Genomic DNA, 15,526 nt, shown 5'->3' with positions numbered 1-15,526 from the left:
GGGTAATTAATGTGTGATGGGACAACCGCTATTTAAATCCCAAACTTTAAAAAATAAGCTAAACAAAACTCTAAATTTTAAGCAAGCCAAATAAATACTAAATTTTTAAAAAAATTCCGAATTAATCCTAAATTTCTATTGACTCAGCCTTTTTATTCATGTACAAGTCAAACGTTAATTAGACGTTTACATCTGTTAAATAGTAAAAACAGTGAGTTTTGGTGACTCAATAAAATTAAGAGTTCTTTCCTTCTTCGTAGACTGCAATCTTTAATTTCGTAAATATTTTTTTTTCTTTTTCATCATGGGTTAAAATAAGGCTCGTGAGTTTCTGATATGGTAAATCCGTATGAAAGCTTCAACCACACAATAATGTCATGATACGAAATACCATTTCTCACACTTCTCAAGAGTATATACGAAGAATCAACTTAAAAAACAACAATGAGAGAACTCCATTAAAGAGTATCAAGAACTCGGAACAAAAATGAACAAAACTTTTACCAAAAAAAAAAAGATGAACAAAACTCTAACAAACTCACGATCTATTTTCGTGGATAATTCTCCAAGTGATAGCATACTCTGTTTTTGTACTTCTTGCTACTCTCCGTCACTTAGCTGGCATGCCCAGTGACGTGTCACACTGATCATGTCCATCCTCACGGTGCGTTTTAGCTGCATCATTAATATTTTAAAATCCCCAAGATCTTTACCTTCTTTCTCTCTGCAATCACTGGAAATTTTATAGGATTTAGTTGGTTATAGGAATTAGGGTTCACGACTCGAGCAGAATTCCTAATTTTAATGAATCATCAAAATGCACCGTTTTACTATTTAACAGACGTAAACTTTCAATTAACGTTTGACTTGTACATAACTAAAAAAGCTGAGTCAATAGAAGTTTAGGAATAATTTGAAATTTTTTAATTGCGTAAAAGTTAGAGCTTTGTTTAGTTTATTTGTGAAAGTTGGGGATTTAAATGGCGGTTTTCCCCCCCAACAAATAAATTACCTCTTGGTTTTACCAAATGCATGTGATTTGGTTTTTACACACACTGAGAACAAGTTGGGAATTGCAAAATTTAATTTTATCATATACTTAGTCTTGTTTTCTTATTTTTCTTAATTTTTGGATTATCCAATTATATAATTTGATGACGTTGAAATGAGTCATGTGACGTGAATATTTGTTTTAAGCGAGTGTATGAGAATCAATTGAGTACATATAGAAATCCTACAGGAAATAAAAGGATATAATTATTATTACAATTAAACGTTTAAAGATCTTTCACGTTTAAAACCATAAGTCTGAAATGCTTTTTATTTTATTATAAAGTCAGATCTAAATAACTGCTTAGGGTGTGATTAAAAATCACATGTAGCTATAACTTTTCTAGGGATAATTAATTTTCACTCAGTTCCACTTATTTTTGTCAATTAGATAAAAATAACTTTTATCTCTCTTACTCTTGATACTGTTTAAATAGAGATATATATTTCACTTTATTATCTCACAGTTTTGGAAGCGAATAACAAATTACTCTAGATTTTTCTTTTTTTCTTGTCTTTATTACTCTACTAGTTTTTCTCCTAATTACTCTACCTGACTTATCGCTCAGTTACTCTATAATTAACCAGTCCACACCCTTAGGTAACAACACTCTCCACTTCCAAGTAGTCTGGGCAAAATAACCGGAACCGAAAAACCGAACCGAAATAGCCGAAACCGAAACCGGACAAATACCCTCAAATACTCTAACGGTTCTTATATTATTATATTCAAAATAATCGAACCGAACCAAACCGGAACCGAACCGAGAACCGAACGGATATCCGAATATATAAAAATATTAATTATATATATACATATAACATTACTAAATATATATTTTTAATTTAAAATTCTATTAAAAGTATCTGAAAATAGTTGAGGATAACTAAATTATTATAAAGTATCCAAACTACCCGAAAGTATTCAAACTACCCGAAAATATCCGAAACTATCCGGATAGTTTTATCCGAAATATCCAAAGTAATCCAAAATATCCAAAATTTTTATCTAAATCATCCTAAGTATTTGATATTTTATCCTAAATAACCGATATTTTATCCAAATTATCTGAACTACCCGAACTATCCGAACCCGAACCGGATCCAAATGAAAACCGAACTTTTTCCGGATATTTTCCGGTTTCTACATTTACTATCCGAACCAAACCTAACCCGAAACTATCCGAACCGAACCGAACCGAACCGAAAATAGGTCAAGTACTAAATGGATCCTCTAGCCCCTATCCGAACTACCCGAAACCCGAAATACCCGAACGAACTGATGCCCGAAATGCCCCGGCCTACTTCCAAGTATTGAACCCTTACCTCCACAAGCTTACCTGAAACTATTTCCCTCTCACTTACTCTCATGTTCGGAGTCACGACAAGACTGGATGATCAAATGGGTACCACAACCACGCCAACCACCATATACGTGGACCCACCTCCCCAAGCCCAGCCGAGTCACAGCTCGGAACACCGTTCAATAGAAACACTCGTTGTCGTGTTAGCCGTCATCACCATTTTATCCGTTTTAGCCAGCATCTTCGCTCGGCTCTGCGGCGGCCGTCATTTATCTAACGCCGGAGACCACGACATCGAATGTTGGGTCGAGAGAAAGTCCCGTAGCTGCATTGATGCTGGAGCCCCCACGGTCGCCGCACCTCCTCCTCCAGCGGCAGCAACAGTGGAGGAGCAAAGCAAGAAGTGAAGTAAGAAAATGGGTAAAGCTATATTCTTCGATTAATCTCTTAACATTATGTAATCTCATTAACTTTTAAGATGTCAATTTGTATGTACCTTATTCTACGAACATTGATTTCGGATTTTTCTCTAATGTTTAATGATAAATATTTGAAAAACACACAAAAAAAAAAGCAAAAGTTCTTGTCAACTTTTATGTTTAAATCATTTTACCAAAAAAAACTTTTATGTTTAAATCCGTTGAGATTAGAGACCAACGGCATTATAGAAAAAAAAAAAAGACATTAGTATCATATTAGATTATAATTATATACATCAAAAGTTTATTCAGTAGGCCTTTTTATAGGAAAGTAGGCCACAAAGCAAGAAGTCACTGAAAACTAGTTCTTTTGGTTAATTTTGGTATTTAACAGCTTATTTTATATAATAAGTATAGACACTCTTTTTTTTTTTTAACACGAAGTATAGACACTCTATAAATTAACATTTTAGTTTCAGTTTTTGAGGGCCATAGGCACAAACTCGGGCCATGTGACATGGTGGACTACAGACAACTATTTAATTTGTAGGTTTTTGTGGTAATTTTTATTTACGAAACTATTACTTTGAAATAATCAAACCACTTTACTGGAATTTTGATTATATTTTCACTATAAGTTTATAATTAATATTTAAAATAATCTTACTCACACCGTTCATGAAAAGTTGACAAACAATCAAACACTAGTGATTATGTATATACACTAGACAACAAATCTTTCGACTATTGTATATATATTAACCATATATTAGTTCTTTAATATTCTACATAGTATATGTATCTATGTAAATTACATAATTAGATAATTAGTTAAGGGCATTGAGGGGAAACGGTGCCTTGATCCTTAACATTGACATTTTTGCAAGAAGCTGTTCCTCCTTTGATGTTCACATTCTCAAGCACTATACCTCGCCACATCCGTTGCGCTCGTACCACTTATGTTCCGGTACACCACATTGTTCACTCGCACCGCAGATTCCTTATCAACATATTTCGCATTTCAAGCCGAGTGCGGCTAGCTTAAAAAAATGATTAATGAATCAGAAACTTGGCCAAATAAACTTAATCAATCAATTACTTGTTGCTCGGATTTGTCCTTGTCGCAGTAGTTCTGGTCGATTATGATCGGGTTCTTGACATTGTCCATACGAATGTTTTGAAATTTAATGTTCTTGTCAGTTCCTGACCCTCCCGGCCTGATGAAGAATCTAGACTTCAAGTAACTCGATCGTAGAACTCAAATAATAAGAATAACTCTCTTATTAATCTTAAGGAAACTAACTCAAAACCTTAAGCTCTCTCGAATACAATCTCACAATTTCTAGACTCTTAAGTTATGCAACACCCTTGCATCACCTTATATATAAACTAAATTTTCTAAACTCATTAGGTTTAACATATTTTCCTAAACTCATTAAGTTTAACATATTTTTCAAGTTTCATTTTCTTTCAAGCTTAATTCAACATTCTCCCCCTTAAGCTTAAACTCATTTTTTGACAAATCTTGATCTCCAATAAGACTTCTCATCTCCTTGAACTTGAACCTTCCAAACATTTTTTTTTGACACCATGAACTCAGTTTCACAAGAATACAACACCATTGTTTCTTGCTTTTGTAAATTCCATGTTTTTCTTTTTCTCTTCTTCTCACCATGTTCTTCATCATCGGAATGCACACTCCTCAACTCTTTAGTATCAAACTTTCCCACAGCTTTAGACCCACTCAGCAAAACCTTGAGATCACCAGCAATACTGATCTCATTTTTAAACCCATCTCTGGAATTTAACGAGCTAAACGAAGTGATGTCACCCTTTGTAACCTCACAGCTCAAAAGAGAAACATAGTCCACAAATTCTGAAAGAGAATGGGAATCTATGAACTCCATGGCATGCACACTATGTATTGTGAAGTCTGGAGCAACCGTGCTATTCCCGTGTTGTGCCACTGCAAATGTGGGAGAGCGAACACGAACCACCGTAACATCTATTTGTTCAATACTCGCACGATGCATCAGTATACTTTGAACATGAAAGGCCACACAAATGTTTCTCTTGACTTGCACCAGCTGCAGTTCTCCATTGTACATGGAAAGTTCTTTGGAACATACTAAACAACCCACTAGAATATCCGTTATGAGGTTGAAAGTGTGATCCCTTGTGTCCACTGAAAGATCGCAGTAGCATGCAAAAAAGACTAATCGCTCTGTAAGTTATAACCAAACATATACCGACCAGTGAAGCACAAGAATTCTCCAACACAACATTCTCACCTTCCGCCACGTCCACCTCACCAAACTCGAAAGTCTCGACCTCTGTGATCAGAACCCTTAATACCTTAACTTCTACTTCCTTCAGCATGGACTCTTGCCTGCTCAAGCTTTTGTGTTTCTCTTCCTCCATAGCTACCTCAACCTCAGACAACAGCTTCTTCAACTTCATCAAGTTGTCGTTGGCGACAACTTCATTAATCTTCACTCTCTCAATCTCCTTCAAAGCAAACTGCAACTCTTCTTCCTTGTCCAGCAAGGCATCTGCTTGATTCGAGTTCTCAGCCCTAGAAACCGCTTCTTCAGCCACATTAGCTTCGCTTCTTGCTGGTTTAAGTATGTCACTTATCTTCAGATTTTCGTCCTTAGACTTCTTGCTCAGACTCTCACATGCGTCGAGAGCCACAAGCAACCTATTGTTTTCTCCAAGAAGCGAGCTCTTCTCATCTTCTCCTCTCTTTATAATACGTACTCACGAACACATACTCTTTCCCATTCCAAATCAAAAGAGACTCATCCGCTTCGATCCTTAGCTTCTCGCTCGTGTTCTTGAGCAGCTCAGCTTCTTTCCTCGCCTCCTTGTGCTTCTCCTCCCACTCCTTGGAATCCAACCTCTCAGCCTCAAGCTCTGTTTTTACAACCACGAGCTTCTCTTTGGCATGGCTATAGTCAGTAGCCACCTCTTTTAGAGTCAGTGCCAAAAGATCCATAGCTTTCTTGCTCGTCATATCAGTGTCGTGACGAGATTCAATCTCAACTGCAACTTGCACTACAGGAAATATGGATAGTAATAGCGGACGAAAAAAGCTATGAATTCTGTATAATAGCGCTTCCTTAGCCGCTCTGACAGCGCCCGTTATAATAGGTCCGACACTTTTAATAGCGGCTTTTTTTAATGTTATAGTTAACTATACAATAATAGCATTATTCTGTATGCAATTGTTAATATTTATAATAACATGATATAAATGTTATTAAAATTTATTAATTTGATTTTCCCAATAGCAAAGATAGCAAATGTTTTGTGTTATTAATTTGTTTTTTAATTATCTGAAAATTTATTAAAAATATAATTCATAATTAAATTATTTAAAATTAAATCAAAAATTGATTTATAATTAAAAAATTAAATTTTATTTATTGATTAACATCAGTCATCAGTGTACAAATAACTAAAGAACACATTAAACAAAAAGCAAATTAAAACATTAAACCAAAACATAATTAGCCAAAACACAATTAACCTAAAGCTAAACCAAGCCTCCGTGAGAAACCCTAATCCTACGCCTCCAGCCTCCAGAGCATCCGCCTTCAGAGTGTTGTCGTCGCATCACCTAGCCACCGGAGTTGATTTCTATCGAGTCCTCTGCTACATACACCAGAGTTTCGCTGTCGCCTTGTCTTCCTTGTCTGCTCGATACCATCCTTCAAAGCTTATGTTCTGGCCTGTAGTTTTTTTCAAAAACAAAGCAACATCCTTTTTAGAAAATCAGAGATTAATATCCATTCTATAAGCAATACAGTAATCAACAACTCAGTACGAACACAGGAAAATAAAAATGATGGTAAGAGACAAATTCAATGGTTACCTACCATGACTTGTTGGAACAAAGCGCTGAATCCAAAACCAGACTTTCAGATTTCTTTGAGCATCAAGAAATGTAGCACATGAAAAGCGCTGCACAAGCACAATCAGAATTAGAATCTATTTTCTAATGAAAAGAAAACAGGAACAAATCTAAGTCGATGCTTTCAAAGTTTGTAGCTTTACAAAAAGATAAGGCAAATGCATTGAACACAAAAGTGTTGTTACTCTTTACGCTTTTTCAGACATCAAATTAAAAAGTACTAATCTCTTGTTTTTGTCAGAAAGATCAACTCTTTCTTCCTCAAATCCTCGCAGATGTCAACAGTAGAATTGGCTTAACTACCATGTCTGATAACAAACAAAGATCCATCAGAGCTTATACACAATTATCTAAACAGACAGATTGAAATCAAAGAACCAAATCCAAAGCTCTTTTCACCAAAAATCAACCAAATGATAGAATTTTCAGCTAATTATAAACAAAGCATCCAGAAAAAACTCAATAGTTAGAAACAGAAGATTTATAATAGATATCATCAGATGAACCTTATACAGCCGCACTACTTCTCAATCTCAACAACATCGGCGGGTTCGTCGACGGTTGAAAGAGACTGATTAGACTGAACCGGAGGGAGCTGGCTGATCGATTGCGTTGTTGGTTTGATTGGAACCGGACATCTCCTTGAGAAGCCTCTGGAAGCCCACTCTGAGTGGCTTCGAGTCATCTCGTCCACCGTGGTATGTGCTGGTGAAGGCACAGATTCCGGTGAAGAAATTTCTAGGAAATCGAAGGGAATGAGCATTCTGGCGGCTGCGATGGAAATCACCTTTTGGCTTGTGCGGCGGAGAGATTTCAGATCTATCTCGAGGCCGACGAGGAAGAGGAAGAGGATGAGAAGGAGCCAAGGTTTGCTAGAGCGTCAAGTTCTTTACCCATCGCCTCTCTCTCTCTCTCTCTCTCTCTCTCTCACACACACTAATCTGTTCTCAGAAAATAATTGAAAAAGAAGGAGACAAATCTCAAGCGTTGATTCAGTATCATCTAACGGTGGAGAAGGTGATATGCGTCCAACCAATAGAAAACAAAGGTGAAGATAGATAGGAGATTGATTTTGGGCCTTTGATTCAAAAATCAATCAATGGCTCAGAAAAAACAGTACATATTATCTTCTTTTTTTTTATTTATAATTGTTGTAAAATTATTTAAACTTTAAATAATTTGATATCATAATTTAAAATTTTTAATCTGTATTTTGTATTTAAATTTTAAAATTGTGCGATTGACTAAAATATTTAAAATTTAGATTTAATGTTTTATGATATATATCAATATGAAGTATGTGGTTAGGAGTTTAGAGATTGAAGTTATATTATGAATGTATTCATTTATTTAAATTTTATAGTTTGTATAATTTCATCATTTAGCAAAAAACAAGTGTTATAAATTTAAAATGTTACGATTTGGAATATGATATAGGGTTTGGAGTTATAAGTAGGGCTAGAGGTATATGTAGGGTTTGTATTATAATGTTTAAAGTTGAATATTTCTGTATGATATTTGAGTGTTTGGATTAAAATGTTTAAAGCTGAAGATTTATGTAAAAAATGGAATTAAAGATATAGGGTTTGAGATATGTAGTTAGGGTTTAGGGCATGTTTAGGGGTTAGAACTCAAGATAAAAAAAATTCTTTTTGTTTTTTTTTTTTATTATTAGTGTTGGGTATTCTTTTTATCATATTACCTTTTGTGTCATCTTTAGATTTTATGATGAGATATTAAAAATTTAGAGCTTACTCCAATTTTATTTATTAATTATTGCTTTTAAAATCATTAATAAATATAATTCATTCTAATAAAACACAAGTAAATAATTAATAAATATAATTTGTATGTGATACAGAGATTCGATAAATAATAAGCCAAAAATATTTATTTCAACAAATATTTATTTGATATGATTACATCTGCTGATTATATGATTTTTTGAAGTATATGTCTTCCTGGTTTGGTTTGATTCGGTTCAAACTGGTTCTCGAGCTTTGAACTCAAGACTCGTTGGTTTCAGCATTATCAGTCTTCTCCACAACATCACCATTGAACTTCAAGCCATACCCATCTTAGTCCTCTTTGTTTCCAAATATCTCTTATTTTCCTCTGTGATAAGACTCAACAGAGGGACTCTTCACACAATGGCTAATCCATATCCCTTCAGACCAACGTAAACCAACCCCTCTTCCTTCATATCCACGCAAGTAAACCAACACACCACGACCAGTAGACTCGATCTGCTGCATCCAAAGAAAGAAGCTTTCCATCTAATAAAAAGCGACAAACAAAGATGATTATCTTTAAGAGAGCAATCCAAATTTCTGCCGGGGTGATGGTGTGACATACCGCTAGAGCATCCACGAAAATATAGGAACTATGTATGATGCACTGTAAACGACTTGGTAATCATAGTAGTGTGCTTCATCTTCAAAGTTTTGTACCTAGCGAGAAAGCAAAAGAACCAATCTCAGAGATTCTGCTGGCTCACATACAAAAGATAAATGGCTTTTATGTACCAAGATCGTGTGATCATCAGCTGCTTCTTCCCTTTCCGACCAACCAGCTGTAACATCTAGAGACTCCTCTTCAGCACTTTCCTACACATAGAAGATAATGGTGAGAAACATAAAAGAAGGAAGAAGATGAAAAACATTGTTAAAGGTTGTGACTTTACCTCAAGTGAAATGAGAATAATGATCTTCTCTAGCGCTAAGTAACCTTCCTCCTGCTGATAACACAACAAAACGTAGGAGTCTAAGCTAAAAACGCTGTCTTTAAAATGGAGAGTAGAGTTGATCGACGTTGACCTTATTCCTTAAGTAGAGTTCGGTTGATCAGAGGAACCCATGACCAGGGAGGGAACGATTGGTTATGTCTTTTCCAATTATCAGCGAAAGCTCGAGCAGCTACGGTGAAACCCTCGAGAGTGATTTTGCCATCCTTGATGACCTCTCCACCTGAATCCATATTGGAGGAGAAAACTGATCATCAAAGCACCCATGATCAAATCTTTACTGAAAACTGGATTGTCAAGTCGCCGAGAAAAGCATGCTATGTCGCTTCTGCGGGAGATTCTCAAGAATCGACTCCACAGCCTCCTCAAACCCAACAGCAAGCATCTGGTCAGCTTCGTCAAGCACCAAGTACTCAACTTCACCCAGCTCCCTGTTTACATTATCAGAAACTGATCAAATCGAAAATCAGATCTTAAACAGCTCAGATTAATTTCGAAATTGCCTTAAACTTAACAGAAACAGATTAATCACTCTTCTAAAACCTAAACAGACAGATAACACAGATTCTACACAAGCAAACAAAGCTCTGAAACATGGAAAAAAAACTCGAAAGTGTCAAACTTTTGTTTATTGGCGACCAATCACACTCAAAGGGTAAAGGGCTGAGGAAGGAGGAGTGACTATGGTAACACAAATTCATCTTCTTTCTTGTAAAATCAAAACAAAATCAGAGAGAGAGATGGCGGATGAGAGATATGGCGATGGTGGTGACGAGCTGGTGGTGGTGGCATAACGAGCGATGGTGTCAAAAGGAGTGGTGATGAAGCTTCAATCTAGTGTGACTAGAGATGAATCTGAGAATTTGAGGAAGTCAAGCAGACTGCTCTCATTTCTTCGTATGGAGAAGAAACAGAAAAGAAAGAAAAAAAATTAAAAATTAAAAATTAAAAATTAAAAACTAAACTATTTTGTATATAAAGCCTGGTCAAATATTAAGTATTTTGATTAAAATTTGAGATATTTAACATTTAATAGAGTTTAATTTTGGATCTAAAATGGTAAAGCGCCTACACTTGGTAAATTAACGCGGCTAAAAAAAATTATTTTCCCGCGATACTAAACATAGCGTTTTAAATTTATAAACGCTATTAAAAAAGTCAGTGTTGGTATACAATAGCAGAACCGTCAAAAACGCTATAATCTGATGCTATTAATACTCATATTTCCTGTAGTTCTGGTGTTGATTGTTCAAGGCTCGTTTAGCACGCTCACATTCATGTCTAAATTTACTAAGCACCTTGTGATCTTTGCTTATCTCTTTGTTGTACTTCTTCCTGATCAGTTTGTCCACCATCCACAGCATGTTGTCAGCTTCTCTGACGATGAGAGCACCACGGTTTTTCCCTGAACCTTTAATCTGTGTGGTTGCTTCAGATAAGCAGAAGACAAGAGAGACGAGACATATATGGCACAGAACATAGAGAGTATCTTTAGAGACTTCATGGTCAGTTTCTTGTCTAAGCAACTTAAAAATCAAAACTTTCATCTCTCGCCGAGCTTTTTCATCTTTGGCATGATCATCAGTGAGTAGTTTCAAAAGATATCATCGGTTTTAGATCTCTTCAGTTCAAATGAAACTCTATGAAGAATCATAGTTACTGAATCTTCAGGAAGATGAAGCTCATCAAGACATGCCAGAACGATATCTACTTTATCTTCTGACCATGGAGCAGCTTTCAAGTGCTCCAAACATGACATCACTCCTTCATCAAACGATACAGCAGCAGAAACCTTGAGTAAAGCCAAACGTTTGATGACGTTTTCACCAACTAACTTCTTCTTAAGATCATCATAATACATCAAAACAACAGTCTCTACATATATATCAACGCCATCACACTCATTGATCTCCACCATATGAGAAACTCCTTTCTTCTACAACTCATCTTCTCCATGAAAAACCTGCTCCTCTCCAATAAAACCTTCCTGTGAACATCCATGGTAACTCTGTACCTGTCTTTCCCCTCCACAGTCACCTTCGCAAACCTAGTCTCACAGTTCACCAAGATCCTTCCTCTACCAATATATATCTGTGCAGTGATCCTGTTTATCTCATGCATATTCATGGTAGGTATCTTCGCGTGAAGATCCGCTAGCTCCTTCTGATCCACCCACAGCTTCACAAACTCATCGCACATCTTCTTCTCTCTGAACATGAGTACCCACTTTCTGTCTAACTTTTCCCGAGTGTGTGCACAGTGACAGCTCACTTTACTCCACTCCAACCAACTCTTTCTTTGTCTCTTGGTTGTGCTCTCCGTTTGTATCCCCAACATGTCTGAGTTATCACTCTCTTTGTGGTTTAAAATCTCTACCAACCGATTTTTAATATTACTAAAGAGTCTTTTCAATCTCCTTTTCTTCTTTATTATTTTTTTCTTTCTCTTGAGAATTTTCTCGAACACTTGGTAGGCGCCCCTATCCATGTCTGTCTTTGAGCCGTTATCCTCTTCGAACAAAGGGGTTTTAGTCTCAGAATTATCCTTCTCATGCACCATCACTGGATACTCTAGAATCAATGTATAGCTCTTCACATATCGAATCAGCTGATTTGAGTACATAATTAGATCATCTCCTCCGTCTAAGCTCTCGACCTGTTTTGTGTCATCTGATTCAAATGTCTTCTCCTCCTGAGATTTCTTTGTATCCTCTTTTCCTTTCCAACTTTGTTCAAAGCGGTTTAGAAGTTGACTCATCTCTTTCAAACTATCCATCAAGCTGGGCTGTTCCAGTTGCTCCTTCTCTTGTTTTACGAGTGTACTGAACCGATTGAATAATCTGACTTTTAACTCATCCCAGTTACTAAACCCATATCATGAAATCTCATCTCCATACCACGACATAGCATCACCTTCAATGAACCCGTATGCTAACTGTCTTGTTTTGAATACGGTGAAATTGTGAGCGCCAACGAACTCGTCGATCCACTCAACCCACCTCTCCGGATCTTCACCGTAGAACACCGTAACATCAATCGATCCCATGGCTCGTCTCAAGCTCTGATACCAAATGAAGAATCTAGACTTCAAGTAACTCGATTGTAGAACTCAAATAATAAGAATAACTCTCTTATTGATATTAAGGAAACTAACTCAAAAACCTTAAGCTTTCTCAAATACAATCTCGCAATCTCTAGACAACACCATTGTATCACCTTATATATAAACTAAATTTCCTAAACTCATTAGGTTAACATATTTTTACTAAACTCATTAGGTTTAACATATTTTTCAAGTTTCCTTTTCTTTCAAACTTAATCAAATACCTGAAATCAATAAGGGAGTCGTTATATATTGACAATTTCAAGCAAAAGCTGTTCCATTCAAGAGATTACATTTGTGAAAAAACAATAAAAAACGAAAAGCAAACCAATTACCTGGTAAGTCTTAATTCTTACTCCATTGTCAGTTTCAGAGAGCTTAGCACCATCCACATTTATTCCCGAGACATAAGCTTTGGAATTGTCATCCCCCAAGCTCCCAATGCTTCTCATATAAAAATATTTAAAAAATTAAGGTCCATATGTTGTATATATATCCACTTTATTTATTTATAACAACTATCAAGAGATATATATATATATATATATATATATTAAATCTGATTTTATTACCTTTATATTAGTATTCGGAAAAGAATGTACCTGATCCCGTGACCGGGGCCGCAAGTTAAATCACTGATTTGAACATTTTGTGATCCATCCTCAATGGATATACAATCATCGCCTACAGAAAAGTAACCATGAATATTATTACTAGATAATATCCTTGTTCAAAAACGTTGCCGCTTTACCGATTTTACGGCCGTATAAACGCTACTCGTAACATGAGCGTAGCGATTTTCATTGATTCGGTTGCATTGAACAGTAACACGCCTAATTTCCGTGTATACCGTAGAATAAATGAACGCGCGGCATCTAAATCCGTGTAATTGAAATCAAAATTCTTTGACATTTGCTTCCTTCTCTCTTTTGCCGGTGCCGTCGCCGTTTTCGGTGGTCCCATCGAATCTCCGACGTGTTCCCCAGCTCTTTAACAACCAATCCCTTCATATCTCCTTCGTTCACTGCCTCAACGGTTTCATGATTTGTATTGTTAGGGGTGTTGCTTAAATGTAGTATACTGTACTAAGCTCATAAAAAGGTTGGGTTATGAGTGTTTTGACTCAAAACAAGGAAATCGCGAAAAATAATTTGGCGGCTGCTGTAACTCTCTGCAGAAACTAATAATTCTGGGTTGAAGATAAGGTTATTGTAGTCATTTCTCAGTTCTTTTAACCTAAAAATCAAAACAATTAATTATATGGGGCGTCCTACATTCGAACCTAGGTCTGCAGAGTTTTATAGTAAGCCAATTACCACTACACCAACGTGTTTTCACTCACAATTGAGCACATATATACTATATATAACCGTAAAACATATATATATATAACTTAAAATTACACCCCGATTAATCCACGCATAATATCCGATTAGGTGATTCGGCGCTAGGCCCTATCCGACCGCACGCGTAGCGCCTAGCGAGTTTCCGAACAAGGGATAATATACGTGTATACGGATCAATAAAATCGAATATTAATATTATGGATCATCTCTTCTTTTGATAAGTAATTATGGATCATCATCATTACCTGTTCCAATGTCTGAATTGGAGATTCGGATGTTTTGGGTATTAGTAATATGAATACCATCTGTGTTGGGACTATCGCCGAGGACAGTGATCTCGACATTCTTAACGGAAACATTGTTGCATTTCTCAATAGAAATCTGAATCTGCTGCGCATTTCTCACTCTTAGATTCTTCAGATTCAAGTTTTTTAAGTTGTATAAAGTAAGAGCCTGCATTAGCATAAACACACAGTGACACACATATATATACATGCCAATTTTATAATCAAACGTCCACTTATAAGTTTGAATGTGAAAAATGAACATAATTAAATGTATATATAGAGAGCTTTTGTATGTAGGTACCGTTGGCGCTTTTGTGCATGGCTGCATTAAAAGAGAAGGAACTTTATTTAATATTAGCATGATGAAAATTAATTCGGAGTATCTTATGTGTGACATATAGTGACTAGCAGAGGCGGATCTACATGCACAGGAGGGGAGTCTGACCCCACTAAAATATTAAAAACTAAACTTGTTACACTACTTACGTAAAGAATAAATGGTCTAATGGTGTTAGTTCTCTAGTATTGACCCCCTCAGGAGAGTTCAATCCTCAATTCTGCACCCATGAACTTTTTTTTTTTTTCAGTTAATTATTTTGGTCCTAAAAGCCTGATTTTGAAGTGAAACATGGGTCAAACAAAGTTTTTTATTTGTTTTACAAACTTCACCCGCTTTCCATTATTATTTTTTTTTGTTTTAACTTTTAACAAAAACATTTGATTTTTTTTTATTTGTTTTGCCATACTTTTGTTTCAAAACTCTATACAACAACAATTACATATCTTTTTAAAGATTTTTTAACATTATATCTTTTTGTTTTATTGAATATAATTTCCTTAAAAATTAAAACAACTAACTAAACTAATAGTTTATATAAAAGATATTTGAAATAATATTTGAATAAAATTACTTTAAATTAAATTAATTAATTATGACCCCGGCAAAATTAATTTCTGGCTCCGCCACTGGTGACTAGTGCACTACAAGAAAACGTGCCCGTAACAACGAACATTTACGACGAAAATATTTCGTCGTAAATTTACATGGTCTTTACAACGAAATTACGAGGAATATAACTTTCGTCGTAAACGCCATGTAAATTTACGACGAACTGATTTCGTCGTAAACTCCATGTAAGTTTACGACGAATGTACGTGGAATGAGAAATACGTCGTAATCATTACATCGACATTACAACGAAGCATGTTACCGTTATATTTAGGTGAAAACGTGTATTCAATGTGCTTTAACTTACCTAATTTCGTCGTAAAGTCGTTGTAAATAATATGTTAAAACCATGTAAAATCCATGTAAAATATTCCTTGTAAAATCGTTGTTATATTTCAACTACCCAACTC

At 35.6% G+C, this 15,526-nt stretch overlaps 2 protein-coding genes and 1 pseudogene across 3 annotated transcripts; 1 reads left to right on the top strand and 2 right to left on the bottom strand.

Moving 5' to 3' along the window:
- Positions 1–2,404: 2,404 nt before the first annotated feature.
- LOC106341501 lies at positions 2,405–2,887 on the top strand. Its single transcript, XM_013780262.1, has one exon. It carries the CDS (start codon positions 2,420–2,422, stop codon positions 2,759–2,761), a length of 342 nt encoding a protein of 113 aa, XP_013635716.1. The 5' UTR covers positions 2,405–2,419; the 3' UTR covers positions 2,762–2,887.
- Positions 2,888–8,503: 5,616 nt separating this feature from the next.
- On the bottom strand, positions 8,504–9,731 carry LOC106336710 (annotated as a pseudogene).
- A 30-nt stretch (positions 9,732–9,761) lies between these two features.
- LOC106336709 (polygalacturonase ADPG1-like) lies at positions 9,762–13,709 on the bottom strand. 2 transcript variants are annotated; one of them, XM_013775627.1, is made up of 4 exons: positions 13,385–13,703; positions 13,137–13,218; positions 12,870–12,978; positions 9,762–9,863 (listed from the first exon to the last, which is right to left on the bottom strand). In XM_013775627.1, the coding sequence occupies exons 1-4, from the start codon at positions 13,407–13,409 to the stop codon at positions 9,852–9,854; spliced, it is 228 nt and encodes a 75-aa protein (XP_013631081.1). In that variant the 5' UTR covers positions 13,410–13,703; the 3' UTR covers positions 9,762–9,851. The 2 variants fall into 2 exon arrangements, with proteins under 2 accessions (XP_013631081.1, XP_013631080.1); XM_013775626.1 differs by lacking the exon at positions 9,762–9,863 and adding an exon at positions 11,321–12,492 and having other exon boundaries at positions 13,385–13,709.
- Between the last annotated feature and the right edge of the window lie 1,817 nt (positions 13,710–15,526).

Source organism: Brassica oleracea, chromosome C4, assembly GCF_000695525.1.
Source record: "Brassica oleracea var. oleracea cultivar TO1000 chromosome C4, BOL, whole genome shotgun sequence".
NCBI classification, from domain to species: Eukaryota; Viridiplantae; Streptophyta; class Magnoliopsida; order Brassicales; family Brassicaceae; genus Brassica; species Brassica oleracea.
This window is presented reverse-complemented; position numbering and strand designations above follow the sequence as displayed.

Bases quoted from the DNA above. Each gene is read 5' to 3' on its own strand.
- LOC106341501 (XM_013780262.1), top strand. From the start codon at position 2,420: ATGTTCGGAGTCACGACAAGACTGGATGATCAAATGGGTACCACAACC.
- LOC106336709 (XM_013775626.1), bottom strand. From the start codon at position 13,409: ATGCCGCGCGTTCATTTATTCTACG. The intron at 13,219-13,384 runs GTATACACGGAA...ACTTTTCTGTAG, and splicing joins GCGCGTTCATTTATTCTACG to GCGATGATTGTATATCCATT. The intron at 12,979-13,136 runs GTACATTCTTTT...TTATATGAGAAG, and splicing joins GGCCCCGGTCACGGGATCAG to CATTGGGAGCTTGGGGGATG.